General features: G+C 51.6%; 2 protein-coding genes across 6 annotated transcripts in view; both read left to right on the forward strand.

Moving 5' to 3' along the window:
* PLXNB1 (plexin B1) overlaps window positions 1-14,122 on the forward strand; it is a 76,190-nt gene extending 62,068 nt beyond the window's left edge. For all 5 annotated transcript variants that reach the window (XM_083796099.1, XM_083796097.1, XM_083796100.1 and 2 more), the window contains exons 22-38: window positions 773-949; window positions 1,262-1,410; window positions 1,801-1,901; window positions 2,708-2,925; window positions 3,127-3,305; window positions 4,044-4,110; window positions 4,553-4,699; window positions 5,210-5,387; window positions 5,912-6,015; window positions 6,678-6,762; window positions 7,336-7,502; window positions 8,093-8,253; window positions 8,514-8,661; window positions 8,991-9,055; window positions 9,143-9,218; window positions 9,572-9,646; window positions 10,199-14,122. In XM_083796099.1, coding sequence (XP_083652225.1) covers window positions 773-949; window positions 1,262-1,410; window positions 1,801-1,901; window positions 2,708-2,925; window positions 3,127-3,305; window positions 4,044-4,110; window positions 4,553-4,699; window positions 5,210-5,387; window positions 5,912-6,015; window positions 6,678-6,762; window positions 7,336-7,502; window positions 8,093-8,253; window positions 8,514-8,661; window positions 8,991-9,055; window positions 9,143-9,218; window positions 9,572-9,646; window positions 10,199-10,303 — 2,202 coding nt within the window. In that variant the 3' untranslated portion in view covers window positions 10,304-14,122. The remainder of the gene's footprint in view (window positions 1-772; window positions 950-1,261; window positions 1,411-1,800; window positions 1,902-2,707; window positions 2,926-3,126; window positions 3,306-4,043; window positions 4,111-4,552; window positions 4,700-5,209; window positions 5,388-5,911; window positions 6,016-6,677; window positions 6,763-7,335; window positions 7,503-8,092; window positions 8,254-8,513; window positions 8,662-8,990; window positions 9,056-9,142; window positions 9,219-9,571; window positions 9,647-10,198) is intronic.
* A 364-nt stretch (window positions 14,123-14,486) lies between these two features.
* Window positions 14,487-17,874, forward strand: part of SETD5 (SET domain containing 5) — a 77,801-nt gene continuing 74,413 nt past the window's right edge. The window contains exon 1 of the mRNA XM_083796101.1: window positions 14,487-17,857. Within this exon, the coding sequence (XP_083652227.1) occupies window positions 17,812-17,857 (46 nt within the window). The 5' untranslated portion in view covers window positions 14,487-17,811. The remainder of the gene's footprint in view (window positions 17,858-17,874) is intronic.

Consider the following 17,874-nt stretch of genomic DNA (forward strand, 5'->3'; position numbering starts at 1 on the left):
TATCTAGAAATAACATATGCTGTACAAAGTTGTTGCTAACCTGAGGCTGTTTTAAATTGGCAACATGCAGCTTCCAAGGTTTTTAAAGCATTTGACAGGCTTGCAGCCTGTCACAGCACATCTGCTTTGGGCTCTGAGAAATGGCACATTAGAGGAGGAAAAAGGAGTGCATCAAAAAAGCCTCTCGAGACCATAAATCATTTAGAGTTCCGTAGGGCTCATGGAAACTTCCATAGGTTTTTTATTTTTTGTCCTAATGTGAATTAACACTATTTGTGTATGAGATATTAGTACCAAAAAAACCCCACCAATACATTCTATTCTCAGCTGCCATTTTTATGACATCTTAAAATTTCTCTATAAGTAACTTAAGAGTGAAAAAAAATATTAGGTGGAAATAGGAAAATCATTGTTTAAAGAGGATGCAAAAGGGCAGAGTGGCAAATGTTTTTTTTTCTGTATATATGAGGAAAAGGCACTGTGATATTTCTCTTGTATAGACAGGTACTCTCTAGTCCAGTAGCAATTAAGAAAGGTAGTGGCTGCAGCTGGAGACGTGCACTTTCTCCACTCGATCTTTTCGATCACAGAGTGAAGATTGTTTAGCTTACAAAATGAACTTGTGCAGCCAATTCAGATGGGAACCCAGTCAGGGAAGAAAAAAAGCTCCTCTCATCATGTGGTGCTGGTCTCCTCCATCTTCTCTGGAGCCATGGACAATGCAGAGATGCTTTTTAGCCCAATTTGATGTGCTGTTCCACCTCTGTTCCAGGGGGAAAATCTAGATCTGGCCATTTCCAAGGATGAAGTTATGGCCATGATTGGGGAAGGAATCTGCGTGGTGAAGACACTAACAAGGAATCATCTCTACTGTGAGCCTCCTTCCGAGCAGCCAGCTCCGCGGCACCGCACAAAGCGGGAGGGCACCGACTTGCTCCCAGAGTTCACGGTAGGGAATGAGCAACAAATCATGTCATAAGTGGGTGCACAAGCAAGAAGTAGTGATGGAAGCAGGGAGTGGGACAGGAAGTAAGAGCGAGACAAAAGTCATAGTGGCAAGGAGCTGCTTTTATTCTCAAATCTACCCTTAACTGCCAAACAGTGCCTGGAACAAACGGTGCAGCTGGATTCAGGAGCTGTGCCGTGGGACTTAGCCTTACTAGAGAGCTGTATGCCACCTGTACTCGTTCTGGTGTAGCTGTGTGTCTTTGCTTTTTGTTGCTGCACTGAGTTTACATCACAGCACATGTTTTCGCTCCAGGTACAAATGGGAAACCTGAACTTCCTCCTGGGCCGAGTGCAGTATGACACAGAAAGCCAGCTCACCTTCCCGCTGGAGGCACAGATTGGTTTGGGTGTTGGTGCGTCCTTTGTGGCACTCGTCGTTCTGGTCATTGTTTTCATATACAGGTGAGAGGCTCTGGCATTGTATGGGAGCTTTAACTTCTCTACGTTATTCAGTGGATGTGGTCAAGCCTGTATATCCTGGGCCTAAACAAGGTCCTAGTTTTCTTTATTTTGTGGCAAATTCTGAGCCCCTCACGTTGTTGGATGTGTGAGGCATAGGGATGGTGTGCCTGCTCATCACAGCCTGTGTTGTGATTCATTCAGAGCACTCACCTATTGGTTGCTCCAAGGGACATACGTAGTTATAGAACACGGTTTGGTGTCCTGTAGAGGTGGTGTTTAGTAGAAATCACCTCAACAGCATTGCCCTGGAGTCCTTGGCAGCAATACAACAGCTGGCAAAAACTATCCCTGGGCTAAGATCACTGGGAACAATTCTGTTTCTTACTACAGGAGGAAGAGCAAACAGGCTCTGAGGGATTACAAGAAAGTTCAAATCCAGCTGGAAAATCTAGAAACAAGCGTTCGGGACAGATGCAAAAAGGAATTCACAGGTTAGTCACAGAGCTCCTGCATTCCTGCAGCTTCAGGAAAGTTTGAAGAACCACACAGAGCCCTACCATTCTTTTCATTCCTGCATACTTGTTTGGGTAGCTCAGGACAGGCAATAGCTTTATCCTGTGCTAGTGCATTGAAACATATAGCCAAATTTGTGTATTTCATTCTTTTCTTTAATTCAGAACACAGTGATATATACAGACCCCTCTGATTCTCCAGTCCATCCTCCAGACTCAGATGAAGAGCTAAAGGTCAAGACAGCGCACTTGGAGAGACCTTAAGTACAGCTAGTCCAGTCTGTGTGTAGAGCAAGTTGAGTTACACCCCATATCTTGAGTCTGTAAACCTTGTACTCCAGCTGCCTACAGCTGTGAGCCCTTGTGTGGGGCATCCAGGGCTCTAAAACTTGTGCAAGCTACTCAGATTGTAATCTCTAACTAATGGGGGAAGCAGTGAGGAGCAGGAGATCTCTGGTACTTTGTGTATAGATAATGCCCGTAACCACAGATTGGTGCTGAACAGTGGCTTCCTTTTTATAAAACTGGAAGCCAGACCCTAACTGTAAATGAGAATAATCACCAAATTCACCTGCTGGTTCCCAATGCAGTTCCTCCCAGAGCCTAGTCTGGTGATGAATATTCCTGCAATGGGACTCCAATGTGACTCTTCCTGACAGGAAACATCCTTCCTCTTCTTCAGTCCCATCCTGCTGGCCCTAGTTCCTGCCTGCACTCACCTCATGCTCTGTACCATCGCTTGTGTGATCATGTGGTCAACATCACGGGCGTTTCCTTTCCCCCAGACCTGATGACTGAGATGATGGACCTCACAAGCGACCTCGTGGGCACAGGCATCCCCTTCTTGGACTACAAGTCCTATGCGGAGCGCATTTTCTTCCCGGGCCACCGTGAGTCACCGTTGCAAAGGGACCTGGACATCCCCGAGTGCCGGCGGCAAACGGTGGAGCAGGGCTTGGTCCAGCTCTCCAACCTGCTCAACAGCAAGCTCTTCCTCACCAAGGTAAGGTCCCTCTCTCTGCTTGCAGCATGCTGTGGGGTCTGGGCCACGTTGCTGGCAACTGGTGGCAGGAAGCAGGCAGTGCTCATTAAAGTTCGTTCCTGATTAGCCCTCTCCTGCAGCACCACTGCTTTCAGGAGCCAGTAGGTGAGACTGCCTTGTTTTCAGGGGATTCACACGCTGGTTTATCTCTCTCTCCACCAGTTCATCCACACTCTGGAAATCCAGCGTACTTTCTCTCCGAGAGACCGGGCCTATGTGGCATCATTGCTCACCGTGTCGCTGCATGGGAAGCTGGAGTACTTCACTGACATCCTCAAAACACTCCTGAATGACCTTGTGGAGCAGTATGTGGCCAAGAACCCCAAGCTGATGCTGCGGAGGTGAGCAAGCCAGACGTGGTCCCGGTGTTAGATACATCAGGGGACCTTTTTGTCCAGCTAGCAAGCTCTGAAAAACTGCTGTGGGTAAAATAACATTGTGGCATGGACTGCGGTTGTAGGGCCAGTGTGTGTCAACGTACATCAAACAGGAGAAAGCAGTATCAATAATACCCCTCACCCCATCAAGTAATTGGCAGGGAGAAAAGGAGGAATGGTGTGAGAAGAGTAAGAAGCTGAAGTTGCCCATCCCAAATTCTTTTCTTCACCTATTCTTTTGAAGCTGCTGTGTGTTAGCTTTCTCCTTGTGTTCAAGTACTGCAGCTCTGTCAGATCTGCTGTTTAGAGGTCTCTGGGACTCGCAATCCTGCCATGTTTGGAAACTAAATTGAAATATCTCCTGTGTTCGGATCCCCATTAGCTCCTGTCCAGTGTATCCTTCTGATCTGAACAAATTTATCTTGTTTTGAGACCTGACAGAGGCTATTCTCTATCCCCTTTGTCTCTTCTGTCATTTGGTGCCTCCTTCAGGCTGAAAAGAGCTTCAAATAAGAAGTAGGATCAAGAGCACTAACCTGACTGGTCCCTAAAGTATTTTTTCCTTTTCCTTCCTCCCTCGATCCTGTATCATCATTTAGCGCGCTCTTTTCTCATCTTTTCTCAAAAGGAGCGATCTTTATCTGCAGTTACCCTTCCTGCTGTGCACTGTATCTTTGTGACCAACCTCATACTCTCTTTCAGGACGGAAACAGTGGTAGAGAAGCTGTTAACCAACTGGATGTCCATCTGCCTGTATGCATTTGTGAGGGTGAGTTCTTTGCCCCTTTGTGAAGTAAAGGGGCCAAAAGAGGGGAGGCAGCCACAGCTTTGCTTTGTGCCTCACTCTTAGCTGAAATGGTGCTGGAGTCATCCTGTATTTCAGGGAAGAGAGATGCTTAAATCAGCATCGATGCCACTCCCTGTTTCCAGGGAGGGGGCAGCAAGGAGAGTCCCTCTGATTAGCGGCATGGAGACAGTGATGCTGTGGTCTTGCGCATCCAGCTGGTCCTTAGCCCCTGCGATTTCCCTGTGCTTGGAGCAGGAGCCGTTGGCAGAGACTTTGCCTGCCTGCAGTGGTTTAACTGCTGTATCACTGGTGTCCTCCGTCCTGCTGCTCCTCTGCTTGGTGTCCATGTTTCCAAGCTGCTGGGTTCTGCTGGGAAGAGCAAGGTGAATTTCTCTTGAGTGAAGCTCCTTCCTTTCTGTGCCAGGACTCTGTTGGGGAGCCACTTTACATGCTGTTTCGAGGAATCAAACACCAGGTGGACAAGGGCCCCGTTGACTGGGTGACGGGGAAAGCCAAATATACCCTGAATGACAACCGGCTTCTGAGAGAGGACCTGGAGTACCGGACTCTGGTAAGCACCAAATCTTTTTTCCCCTCTGGGCTCTCTGGTGTGGCAGAGTTTAATGTCCTCCTCTTTAAGGCAGAAGCACAACGTCCTGCACAATGTCCTCCTCTTTAAGGCAGAAGCACAACCTCCTAGGAGCCAGCTTTGTCGCAGCAGCATAACTCAGTAGCTGAGCAAGAGCCCTGCTAAATCAGATAGTTTTGCCCTAGGCTGATAGGAGCCATCACAGCAGTAATCTGGTGTATGTTCCGTGCTCTGTGCCTAGAAATAAGGGGATGAAATTGCTGATGGCACATGGAAGCCTAGAGCTCCCTAGAGCTGTTAAACCGACTTCCAGCTCTCAAGGGAAGGCTGGGAACACGGTGTTTAACAACCTGTAGAATTTTGTTTTCTGAAACTCCTCCAGTGAAAGAGTTAGCTGTTAACGTGCTTTAATGCCAGCCATCAAAGGTGTAAATGTGTCAGATTATGCATAGCAACCTTAGAGGAGCTGTGACCTTTTCTTTTGTTCCGCAGACTTTAAACGCTTTGACACAAGCAGGAGTTGCTGCAGGAGGGGCAGAGGACTCCCAAGGGATTTCTGCAAAAGTGCTAGACTGTGACACTATAACACAGGTGAAGGAGAAAATCCTAGACCAGATCTATAAAGGGACACCGTACTGTCACCGACCAGACCCAGACACCCTGGACCTCGGTGAGTAGAACTTCTTGGTGCTGAGACTCAGTGAGGAAGTGGAGGAGAGTGCTCATGTGCTATCCGTGCACAGCACGATTTTCTGCTGAGCATGCAGTGTCCCTGACCAGTGATCTTGCACTCTGGCTGGACCCAACAGGGCACGATGCAGGAAAGACTAAGAGCAAGAGGTAGGGGTGGGAAAGAAGCAAGTCCAGCCCCTTCGATTTCATGGTGCTTGGTGTTCTTTGCCAGACCTGGCCCATGACAATGGCTTAGGTAAGGGCACGGGAAAAAAAAAAAAAAGGCATGAGAAGGTATGGAAAGGAAGATAATTTCAGTGCAGAGTTGCTATGGTCATGAACTGGCTCTTCCTGCCAGTGGAGTCAGTGGTAGCATCTAAATAGTGTCTGTGAGGGAAGATTTTGTCCCTTTTCTGGCTTAGTGCTTTGCTAGCTCAGGTTGAAGCACAAGACTTCAGAGATGCTTTAACTTAACTTGTTTTTTTGTTTCTTTGCTTGCTATCTGTGTTTTAATGCCTGTAGAGTGGAGGTCAGGGCTGGCAGGTCATCTGATTCTGTCCGATGAGGATGTGACATCTGTTGTTCAAGGAACTTGGAAACGCCTGAACACTCTTCAGCATTACAAGGTCAGAACTGAGTCTACCATTGCCTTGTCTCCCATTTAATCTTCTATACACTGGTACACTCCGTTTGTGGCTCTGGCTCCTCATGGATTACTGTAAAATCGTCAGAGCTTTCCTGCAGCAGCATATTCAGATTAAGTCAGTGCTGTGTCCTGCACTGTGACTCCTCAAGCAGCAAAACCCCCTCCTGAACATGTACCTGAGACGTGGGCATGCCTAGAGCTTGGGAGGAGACACTGAGTGTATGTTGCAGTGAAGGCAACCCTGCTGGATTCATTAACATTCCGGTCCAAATCGGTTAGTAGGTGATATCACACTGGTCTGTGATGTAGTTTTTAGGACTGGACAGAGTTTGGGTTTTTAACTGTCTTACACTCGTGTGTCGTATCGTGCACCAATATGTCACACCTTGCTGCCACGCGTTCTAGATGTGAATGACGTCAATCCTGGGGCATTACCATTTTCATAATGTTCTGTACATCAGTTTTTCAATCTGTACAAATAAGGTTCTCCCACCATCAGGACAGATAGTGACAGTGCCCCGAGATCCCTATTTCTAGTAATGGTACAGCATGTTCAGTTTGTTTTGCTGTACAAGCACTTGCCTGTTGTGCTGATGAGAGACGTGCTGTTTGTTCTGAATGTTGATTTTTGCTTGTGTGCAGGTGCCTGATGGAGCAACAGTAGCACTGGTCCCTCGCCTGACCAAGCACATCCATAGAGAGAATCAGGATTACATCCCAGGAGAGAGTGAGTGTGATGTCCGCTTCTTATGAAATGATTTTACAGCACCTGTCAAGTTGGTGGGACAAGACTTGCTATAGCCCTAGCTTTATGCTGCTATGGAAGACTGCTATGTGATTTGAACCCTCGTAGGATTGTCAGGAAACTGGAAGTCTGGGCAGGAAAAATGAAGGAAAAGCAATAGAGTACATAAGCAGAGAAAAGCCAGGCTAGATGTGAAAATGCAGGATAAGTAGAATTCTCTAGTACTGGCTGTAGTGCTGGGCACAGTCCACAGCTTGTAGGAATCTTCAATAATTTTGTGTGTTGACCTGGAACAGGCCACCAGGGATGGGGGATCTCTGTGTGGGAAGTTCCCAAGACTTTGAAGACTTTGAGCGGACAAAAGCAACCTGATGCAGCGCTAGCAATAGCTGTACTCTGCACAGGAGGCTGGGTGGAGGCCTCCAGTGGTTCCTTCCCTTAGGAGTATCTGTCAACCTATCATACTGTGAAATCCACTTTCTTCCTTGAGCATAACCTGGCCAAGCTCCACTGTGAGAGGGCTGACACTTGTCTCTAAACAACTGTTCCATTTAGAAACACCGATGCTGGAGGATGCAGATGAAGGTGGGATAAAACTTTGGCACCTGGTAAAACCAACAGAAGAGCCAGAGCTTCCCAAGCATCGCCGTGGGAGCTTAAGAGATCGGGAACGAGCCAAGGCAATCCCAGAGATCTATCTGACACGTCTGCTCTCTATGAAGGTGAGAAGCACAGATTGTGTTGGGCTTGGGATCTTGCCTTCTTTCATATCCCCCTGACAGATTACAGGGATGTGTGTGAAGATGAAGAGCCCCTTTGAGGCTGGGTTGGTGCATGTGCTAGTTGGTTCCAGCTGGGTTCCTCAAGGGACAGCCCCGGCGCTTTGCCAGGCGGTGTCTGTGTTCTGCCCCCAAACTTCTCTTGCTGCTGAGCAAATCCCTTCTCTTTGTTCCTGTCTGGCCGAACACAGCTGTTGGCAGTCAGCAATCCCCCTCCGCTGGTCAGTCCCTACAGTGCAGTTCCATCCCTTCATGTCGCAGGCTCTCTCTCCTCTAGTAAGCCTCTGTACTGGCTCTAAGTATGTCTGATTCCCCTCTGTGTTTTGGTTGTTCATGCGCTTTCCCCTGGCCTCTCTTCCAGAAGCTTCTGGGGCCTCATTTCTCCATTGCTGCTGCTCCTGCAGTGGATGTGAGGTAGCTTGGGACCAGTGAGAGGAGGTCGCTGAGCAGAAGAGGGTCATCTCTCGTCGTGAGGCCTGGGCTCTTCATGTTCCTCTGGCTGTGCTGACTCTGTCCTGCTTGGTTCTCCACAGGGCACCCTGCAGAAGTTTGTGGATGACTTGTTCCAGGTGATCCTCAGTACCAACCGCCCCGTCCCTCTGGCAGTCAAATACTTCTTTGACCTGTTGGATGAGCAGGCATTACACTACGGGATTGCAGATCCTGAGACCATCCATATCTGGAAGACAAACAGGTACGGTGGTCTGCGAGCCCCGACAGAGGCACTGCTAATCTGGTTGGAGCTGCCCCCTTGCATAGAGAGAGCCACCTGTGTCTGCTGAGGAGCAGCAAAATGGGAGTGCAAGGCAGCAAAGCACAGTGTGAAAAGCTGGTTTTGCCGAGAGGGTGAAGCTGGGAGGTGACCAGTATGACCAGTAGCATGTACAGAATATCTTCCAGCACCGCAGCTGCCTTCTTTGCTGATAAGCTGCCACGTTTCCATCTTCTCTGCAGCCTGCCCCTGCGGTTCTGGATCAACATCATCAAGAATCCCCAGTTTGTTTTTGATGTGCAGACGTCAGATAACGTAGATGCTGTGCTTCTGGTCATTGCACAGACCTTCATGGACTCCTGTACGATTGCTGACCATAAGCTGGGACGGGTAAGTGCGGAGGTAGAAGCGCGGAGGTGGCACAGGCAGTCTGAGCAGCACTGACACGTTAAGGCAGTTGTGTCTGCGCGGTTGCACTGAGACAGCCCACCAGGCCCACTCCTTGCTCTCATGTGCCAGGGGTCCCTTCACCAGTACACGGTTCCTCGGACTGTGTTACTAGGGAGAGAGCCCAGTATTTAAAGTGCCCCTCCATGCAGAGGGCAAAAGTTCCCAGTCCTGAACAAACAACAGAGAATAGGACGGTGTCACCCGCTGAGGTTAGCTCACAGCATGATGAAGGAGCTTTTTGTAATCAATTCTGGTTTTGGATGTTCAAGGACTCTCCAATCAATAAGCTGCTCTATGCCCGGGACATTCCTCGCTACAAGCAAATGGTGGAAAGGTAAGGAACGAATGGGGGAGTTGTAGTTTAAGCAGTAAGAAGGAGGCTGGGAGGAACGTGAAGATAACTGCCTGTGTACCGCTGTAGGTATTATGCGGACATTCGTCAGACCATCTCCGCCAGTGACCAGGAGATGAACTCTGCCCTGGCTGAGCTATCACGGGTAAATAAAGTTATTTATTTCAGAAATCACCCTGGCCCCTCATCAGTGCATGCTATAGAAAGTCGGTAATGCAAAGATCAGATATTCCAGCTGTGTGCAGAAATACTGATTGCTCCCAGTGGCTGCTCTGCTTCATGGCACCACTGAAAAGAAAAGCGCAGTCAAGGCTTCGGGGCAGGGAGTACGTGTGGTTTTTTTCCTTTGCTAGGAACCACTGGTGAATTCCCTTTCCTGTTACTTTGTGCTGGGTTTAGTGACTCCGGCACATTTCCTAATGAGTTATGAGGACGTGGAATTTGGAAGAACAATTGTTAGGTGTCTCACAGCTTTATCTGACTTCCTCTCTTATTCAGAATTACTCAGGTGACCTCAATTCCCTGGTGGCTCTGCATGAATTGTACAAATACATCAATAAGTACTATGACCAGGTGAGTGCGTTCCCAGGCAGGTATGAACATGACCTTCTCCTTTCACTGTCCAATCAAAAACACCCCCCAAAATTAATAATTAAGAGCAGACAGATCATTACAATGCTGTGTATTGTTTCATTGGCATGTATAACTTCCATGTCATAAGTTTGCTTTACTCTTACCGATGAGGGATGGGGGATATTGCACAAAAAAAGGACTTAGCCCTAACCTGGAGGCTGTTGACATTTCAAATATATTCGCCTTTTTTAATTATGCTATCTAAATATTCTACTGTAAAGTAACTGCATTTTAAGATTCCTTTACTAAAGATAGAATTTTCAGGTACGAAGTTTAGCATTCTTCTTACACTATGAATTCTACATAGCATGTTAGGACAAATCTAGAATACTTACTTTGTGGTTAAGTTGTACTACAAACCCACTTCAGCATGCTGGATTTCAGCGAGGGGCTCTCCACGCTGCTCTGTGCCCTCGCCCGTGTGCGGGGCTGAGCTGCTTGGCAGCGCTGTGCGCTGGAGAAGGGCAGGCAGTGAGCTGTGTCTCGTTGCAGATCATCACAGCCTTGGAAGAAGACCCAACAGCACAGAAGATGCAGCTCGGATATAGGCTACAACAGATTGCAGCAGCTGTGGAGAATAAGGTCACGGATTTGTGACAGGCGCAGACAGACTGCTCTCCCCTGGCTGAACAGGGCCATGCTCGTCCTGGCTATGTACAGGGCGTCCTGCTGCCGTTGGAACCAGACTCTCCAAGGAACCAGCGGGTGACACGAACGGGGATGGCCAAGGCAGTACGAAGTACAAGCGTCCTTGCATCTCAGAGAATATTTTTTTACAGGTTTTTTTTTTTCCTTTTTACGAGCAAAACAAACGAACTTCAGTTTTCCTCTGACGGAGTCTCAGGGGACCACACGGCTCCTTCCTACAGACGTTAGGTGAATGTGCCAAGCTTCCGAACGGCGCTGCCAAAGAGCCAGGTGGCAGCACCAAGCACCGTGTCTGCCGAGTCCTGGCCTTGCACGGGTGCCCTTGCCAGTGCCGGGGGAGGCTCCCTGGCTGCGGCCGCTCGTTTTACTGGGGATACGGGAAGCTTTCCCCTGGCTGACAGGAACACTGACCTCTGTCCCTGTATGATTTGGCGAGCGTTCCTGCAGTACCCCACCTGAGAAACTTCCTTGCAGCAGTGTTCCCACTGGTTCTGGACATTGGGTGTGGAAAGGAGAGGGCCTGATGGCGACGGCCTCCTGCTACCCAGTATGTGCGACGCCTGCCGGGATGTAGCGTGCTCGCCAGCGGGTGCGCTTGCCCAGGAGCCCCCTGTAAATGGACACCACCCCCTCGCCCTTTCCCTCAGGACAAATTTAGCACGTGAGGAGCCGGCTGCCCGGCTCGCCTTGGTCTCCACTGACCCAGCTCTGGATCTGTCTTTCCTGGTTCCTTGTGGCCAGGGTCTCCCTGCTCTTCTGAAAAGCACAACAAATGCCTTGTGCCACTTCCCCTTCCTCTGGTGTCTGGCTGTTCTGCTGCTCTGAACTGGACTTGTAAATACCCTCAGAAAGATAATGTATTTAAATGCTAAAGGAGAATGTTTAATTTTGTGGCTTTGAGACAAAGCTTTTCTCGGAGAAGCATCTCTGTGCACTTCTACTGACAAACGTCTGTCAGCACTGGAGCGAAGTTTTCTCCACTGCTTTGTCTGCAGGGATAACTCGTAGACGTCTGCATTGTCGTAACAGCAGCTTGCTTTTCCTCGCAGCTCGCTTTGAGGCGTAGCTGTGTGTTCTTCTCTTAGGCTCGCCTTACACCTCAGTTTCACCTCCCGAACTCTCCGGTGGTGGCACACAGAAGGGTCATCTGGGGAGCTGTGAACTCAAGGAAGCTGAGGAGCACAACCGTGTTGTTCCCGAAGGGCGTTGGGTGCCCTGCAAACAGGAGTGCCGCCTGCGAGCAAGGAGAGGCCGGAGCAGCGCACAGTCAGTCACCAGCCGTCCGGGCAGCCCCTCTGCTCCCTCCTGGAGAGCACTCGGGGGCGGTTCTCACCTTGTGGACAGAGCACTCTGCCCTTCTGTGAGTGAATTCCTGTCTGAAAGGTTACCCTACTTCTTCTTGTCCCCTGCTGAGCCCAGGCCGATGTCCCGCGTGCCTGGGGCAGGCCAGCAGGGTCTCACTCCTGTCACTCCCTGTAGACAGTGATCGTGCAGGCCAGGAGGGAGCAGAGCTAGAACAGGGCACGATCACATCCCTACCTCTCTACGTTGCGTATCGCAGCAGTTCCAGGCCTGTAGGATCAGTCCTACGGCTTCATGTGAGCACTGCGCAGTTGTGAGATTTCCTCTGAGCAATATAACGAGCACGTGTTGGTCTGTCTTCCTGCAGACTCCCCTGCCACAAAGCCAGCCCCCTGCTGTGACCATCTCAGCAGCATTCCCAGGTACTCTGTGTGCCCAGAGTGCAGCCGCTGTCCCTGTGCCACCATCCTGCTGCGCTGGGTGGCAGGAAGGAGAGGCTGGAGTTTGCCTGCGTCTCTTCCCCCAGGAGGGCACCGCTTTGGGTCTGTCTCCTGCCTGACCACCCTATTCCATGGAACTTGTGGGAGCTTAGCATCTCTGGAACTTGTGTCTCAACTAAATCTGATGAAATCAGCCCAAAAAAAGCTGGGTGGAGGAAAGGACTGGCAGATAGGAAAAGGCAGATACAACGCACGTTCATAAAGCCCGTTCACTTAGGAACCATGAGAGGCAATTGCCTGGTTCAGGTCGATGAAGGAATGACATGACAGGCAGTGGCAGTGTAGCGCTGCCCCACTTTGGTGCTGACAGTGGACTTGCTGCTCTGGGCAGCGAGGCTGGGTTTGTGGCCTCCAACTCGCTGAGCATCTGCCGGGAGCCACAGGCATCTGCTGGACCTAAGGCTCTGCAGGCTGCTCATGTCTGCTCCTATTTTTGCAGGATTTTCTCTCTGCTTTCCCAGAACAGGGCGGCACAGGGCTTGGTTCTGGATCTGCTTCACATCAGCAAAGGGAGGGGACTCGGCGTCTCCTGGGGTCAGTGCCAGGCATCCAGCTCTCTTCTGCTCCCCTCCGGCAGCTCTCTGGGTCCTGCAGCGTCTCCTGCTCCGGTCAGGGTAAAACCACGCTGAGAGGGCAGCCTCTGCCCGCAGGGAGCTTTTGGGGGAGTCGAGCTCCACACCCTCTTTACTTCTCAGTAGCGCTCCCGGATGTCAGAGATGATTTACTTTGTGAAAATCTGCTTTCATCAGAGCAATAATCAGGACTTACAAACAGAGCTAAACACGGGTGATGTGTTCAACATCTCGAGCTCGTCCTTGCGTGGCCGGGCAGGAGGCAGTGCCCGGTGCAGGTGCGGTGAGGGCAGGGGGCTGGTGCCCACCTCTCCCCATCGCGGTGCCCTCAGCATCCTCCGGCCCCCCGGCCCCTCGCAGGGTGCTCAGGCATGGCTCCCCCTTCTCTCCGTCCGTTCTCCCCTCCTGTGGCAAAATCCATTCCTACAGCAGGGTTCTGTTGCATTGAGATTTGCACAAAACAGCTTTTTATTGTAAAACTCCCTACTGCGGGGAAGAGTTATTTATTTATTTCTCACAATCCTTCCACGTTTCTCCCAGTCTCCGCCTGGTCCCAGGAGCGGCCAGCCGGGCACCCGCGACGGAAGGAGCGAGTGCTGCAAGGGAAGTCAGCGCTCCCTTCGCAGTGTCAGAAAGGTGATCTTGAATGTTTTGTACTGCGGTCAGAGAAAGAAACTTGCTTTTTCCGTGGTCTGGATGAGAGGCTGAGAGCTGATCAGTATTACAAGTATCCGTTAGTGCGTCGAATGTCTCCCGCTGGCGCAGCTGAGGGCCGCGGGCAAGCACACCACGTAGATGTGAGAGCACTGCTTTCGTCTGCTCAGTGGCACGTTTAGGCTGTACCTGGGAGCTTTTTTATCGCGAAACGATGGCTACTTTCTTTTTCCTGAAAATAAAAGGGTTCTTGGATCCCGCTGCTTCGGTGGAATGCCATTTCTTTTTCAGGGTGTGCCCCAGTCGCAGCGAGACGCTGCTTTTTTGGTGCCTTTCTTGTCAGGACGATCGTTTTGGTTTCCTGAACACCCGGTTTGCTCTCATAGCTCTTCTCCTGGTCCTCTGTCCTGGTGACTCTGCCCTCTCCCAGCCGTGTGACGTGGTGTCCGTCTCTGTTACGGTATGGCCTGACCTGCATTTATACCCTGCCACACCTTGAGCTCTGCTCAGAGCACCCGAGGTACTGTCTTTCTCAAATTGGAATTAATAATTAATATAAAAAGCTTGAAAAAAATCTGAATTTTGTTACATAGTGTAATAACTGTTTGTAGATACTGTTCTGAGATGTAGGAATCTATGGGTGATATAAAAGGTTTTGTCTGTAAATAATCAGTTTAGAGTCCAAATGATTTTAATAAAGAGAATTCTTACACAATAATTCAATAAATTTTAATATACAACCTGCGTGTCCCGCTTGTGTTGCACGACGACGCAGCTGCCCCGAATGTGTTCGCCTTTTGGGGTGTGAGAGGGAGCAAATCCCTTGGGGGAATGGCTGGCTGCTTTCCTAGGGTGGGTGGGGGTGATGCTGCCTGAGGTGTGCTCCATGCTCCTCGCTGATGTCCACCCGGGCGAGGCAGAAACCACTGCTCCTCAATTAGGTGAACAACTTTTAATGTGTCAGCAAATTGCACAGCTCTTCCCAGCCTCCTAAAGCTGGCTCCAGGGCCTTCTATGCTGCCTCCCCCCTTCCTTTATTAGCAGAGCTTTAGATACAGTCGTCTTCTTCTTCCTTCATATATATATATATATATATATATATACACACACTGCCACCACACTGTAGTCCCTCCTTCACCTATGTGTGTGTTCTTCCTGACCTTTTATAGGGGTTACAGATCTTGCTCCCTCGCTGCTGCCCCAGTCCCGGCTCTCAGCACCGAGCCCCGCTGCTGTCTCTGCCCCCCCGGTGGTATTTTTAGTGCTGGGGGCGGCAGGTGAGGGGCACAGGCAGGGGAAGAAGCGAGGCCCTGGCTCCTGGTTTGGCAGCGGGGCAGGATTAACCCCTTGCTCCGGGGCTGGCTCTCTGCAGGCTCAGCCGGGAAACCTGAGCTGCACAGCACAAGGGCCCCAGCCGGGGGACGGCCGGGGCTGCCAAGCTCTGCTGCAGGTGGCCGAGGGGAAACAGCGAAGTGGTTTCACTGCGGGCGGCCGTTCCTCAGTGCTGCAAGGCTGCTGGGGTGCCCAGCGAGGCTGCTGCCATCGTGGCCGCTCTGCATCCCGCAGCCCCTTCCCATCCCTTCCGCTGGGAGAAGCTGCTCCTGCACCAAAGCCCTCGTGCAGCCTCTGTGCATCTGTGGAGAGCTGCGCTGCCTTGCTGGCACCGGTGCCGTGTCCTTGTCCCCCAGCCTGGAGCTGGAGAGGGGAGTGTGTCCCCTCTGCCGAGCAGGGGCAGGAGGTGGTGCCGCAGCCACGAGGAGCAGTGGGAACCACCAGGCAGCCTCGTGCTTTCCGGGTGCAGGAGCTGAGGAGCAGAGGGGGAAGACTTTCCCGTTTCCATCTCGGCAGAGCTGTGAATTTCCCTCTATAAATAGTTGCTGCGGAGACCGCGGAGCCGTAGCAGGCTGGTGGACCTGCTGCCAGGGTGGCCGAGGCAGGGGGCTGCGCAGACAGGTGCAGCAGTAAAGCAAACCCACCGCAGCTGTCCTGGGTCTCCTGCTACCCTGCAGCCAAGGTTGTTCCCAGAAACGGTGCTGAGATCCGATACCCTGCCCCGCTCCTCAGCACGTCCATCCCGCGATGCAGAAGGGCTTGGTCTGCTCAAGGACACCCCTCCCGGGCAGCGCAGACTAAAAGGAAAGCAGCACCAGGTGGTATCTCACTTTCGGGAGCTCCAGCACGAGCCAGATGACGAGCGGGGCAGCGTGCCCGGCCTCCTGAGCTGCCGCACGGTAAGTCTGAGGGCAGTGGGGCTGAGCCCCGCACGCCGATGGGGCTGCTTTTGTGCTGCATGTCGCGATTTGCACTGCGTGTCACGACTCGTGGGGATGCTGCGCTCAGCCGGGGCTTGCCAGGCCTCTACTTGTGCAGAAGATGGAGGCGAGTATTGCTGGACTCCGCAGCTTCAGGTGCTGCGATGCGTGGTGAGCAGCGGGGCAGCTCCTTGCACCCCTCCCTGCAGGTGGAGCTGTGCAGGCGGGGGCGAAGCACCACCGCTCCTTGCCCATCGTAGCTACCGTGGAGCCGGTGGGAGCAGCACATTTTCAGGGTGAGTTCTCTGACCTGCTCCAGGCCTGCAGCAACCCAGGGGGTTCTGCGTGACATAGCTCTTAATGACAAAAGCAAAACTCCTATTAGCATAAAAATCCACCTAGGGAAGATGCTGCTGAGCTCTCATCCCCACGCGTTCTTGAATTGTTCCTCTGGTAGGTAGATGTTAAGTGACATAAGAAATAAAATCTTTAGGGCTGTTGCCCAGCTCTCAGATCGATGTCTGCAGTCCTAATGATGAGCCAAAACCTTGGAAGATGCGAATTGAGAGGTCTCGGGTACACTTGGTGGTGCAGGGGCTTGCAGGGTTACTGCTAGGCTGTCTCTGTGCACAGATGAGGACAGTTCTGGTCTCACCTCTGTTGCATAGCTAGAACTCTGGTAAATATTTGACAAAGACAGTGGCTATACGGACATGTGGTGTCCTGCAGATTTGTGCCTAAAGGAGGCTGACTCAGAGCACGTGTAAATGCTGAATCTGAGGTGTAATGGAGCTGGAGGCATTCTGAGTTCCTTGCGCACTGCTCCATGGGCTAGGGTAAATGGAGCGGTAGCAGCTCTGGCAGTTCTGGGTATCCCTGACCACACGAGCAGCCTTCAGCCCAGCCTGAGCCTTAATTAGAAATGTGCTGGGAGCTCGCTTGGTGCCCAAAGGCAGGCAACGGCTCCGTTGCTGTACTGGGGTAGGGTTGTCAGCATATGGAAAGAAATTCTAGTCTTTTGAGGAAGTCGTGCTTCTGTTCCAGCACCTGGAAGATGTTACTGTCCCAGGGCAGCTCCCAGTCATGTGGCTGCTGCCATGAGGCGTGTGACAGGGCATGCACCAGCGCTGCCAGCCCGTTGGGCCTGTTTCTGAAATTCCTCCGGTGCAGACAAGCTCTGAGCTTTGGCAACCTGATTCTGAAGGATTTAAAGGTCGATATTTCTACCCCCGCTAATGGGCTACTTGGGTTATTATCACCTGTCACAAGCTCTGGCAACGCGTGTTCATGTGAAGCTTACAGCAAGTGACATTTCTGAATTATGAAACGCTGGGTTGGGAGCACCCAGCCCGTGGCAGTGTAAATCCACATTTCCATTAGCAACGCGGGGCTTGGGGGTGCTATTTCAGGTGACCAGTGCTGAAGCCAATTCCACACCGGTGCTGCGGGGCGGGGGGAACAGCAGTTGCATCTGTCTGTCTGCGCTGCCTGTGTTTGTACCTTTTGCTGTCATAGAAACGCCGGGGAACAGCCTCTCCCCTCCGCTATGGCCTCTCTGTAGGGGGTCACGGGATGGTCAGTGATAAATCCCTGCTCTGGCCCCGGGCTGCAGACAGATGTGCAGGGCAGCTTCTGAAACGCAGGCTCTGCTTAGCACCAACCTGGGATGCGAAGTTCCTCCTGCAAGCGAAAGCCCCGAGATGGGGCGCGTATGGACACTGGCCTTCTGCGCAGGCTGGTGTCACAGCCACGGAGGGGCCCCGCGGTCCCCCCGAGCCACTGGGAATCCACACGGGGCACGGGGAAACCTCAGATTCCCACCCGAGAGCCAGGAAACCTCAGATTCCCATCTGAGAGCCAGGAGTCCATCCCTGTCCAGCCTCAGCCTGCCAGCTTTCCTCCCCTGAACTCCTAAAATAATCCAAAAATAATCCCTACCTCGCTGAAGCTCCCAAAATGTTCCCAACAGCCCAGTTCCAGGTTTGGATGAGGCAGATGGAAACGGGGAGAGCAGGGCTAGAAGAGCGAACGGGAGGTGTGCAGATCAACGTGTGCAGCTGCCCTGCCTCTAACTCTCTTTAAAGGACTAACCTGCAGGAGGTCGCACCGCCGGTGCCGCACGGCCTGGTTCCCCACCGCCTCTGTCCCCTCTTGCCAGGACCTGCTGGGACGGCGCCATGGAGGTGCGGGTGCAGGAGGAGGTGCCGGCGGCGCAGCGCACAGGTCAGTCCTCGCACCGC

The sequence above is a fragment of the Anser anser genome (genome assembly GCF_964211835.1).
Source record: "Anser anser genome assembly, chromosome: 12".
Classification (NCBI taxonomy): domain Eukaryota; kingdom Metazoa; phylum Chordata; class Aves; order Anseriformes; family Anatidae; genus Anser; species Anser anser.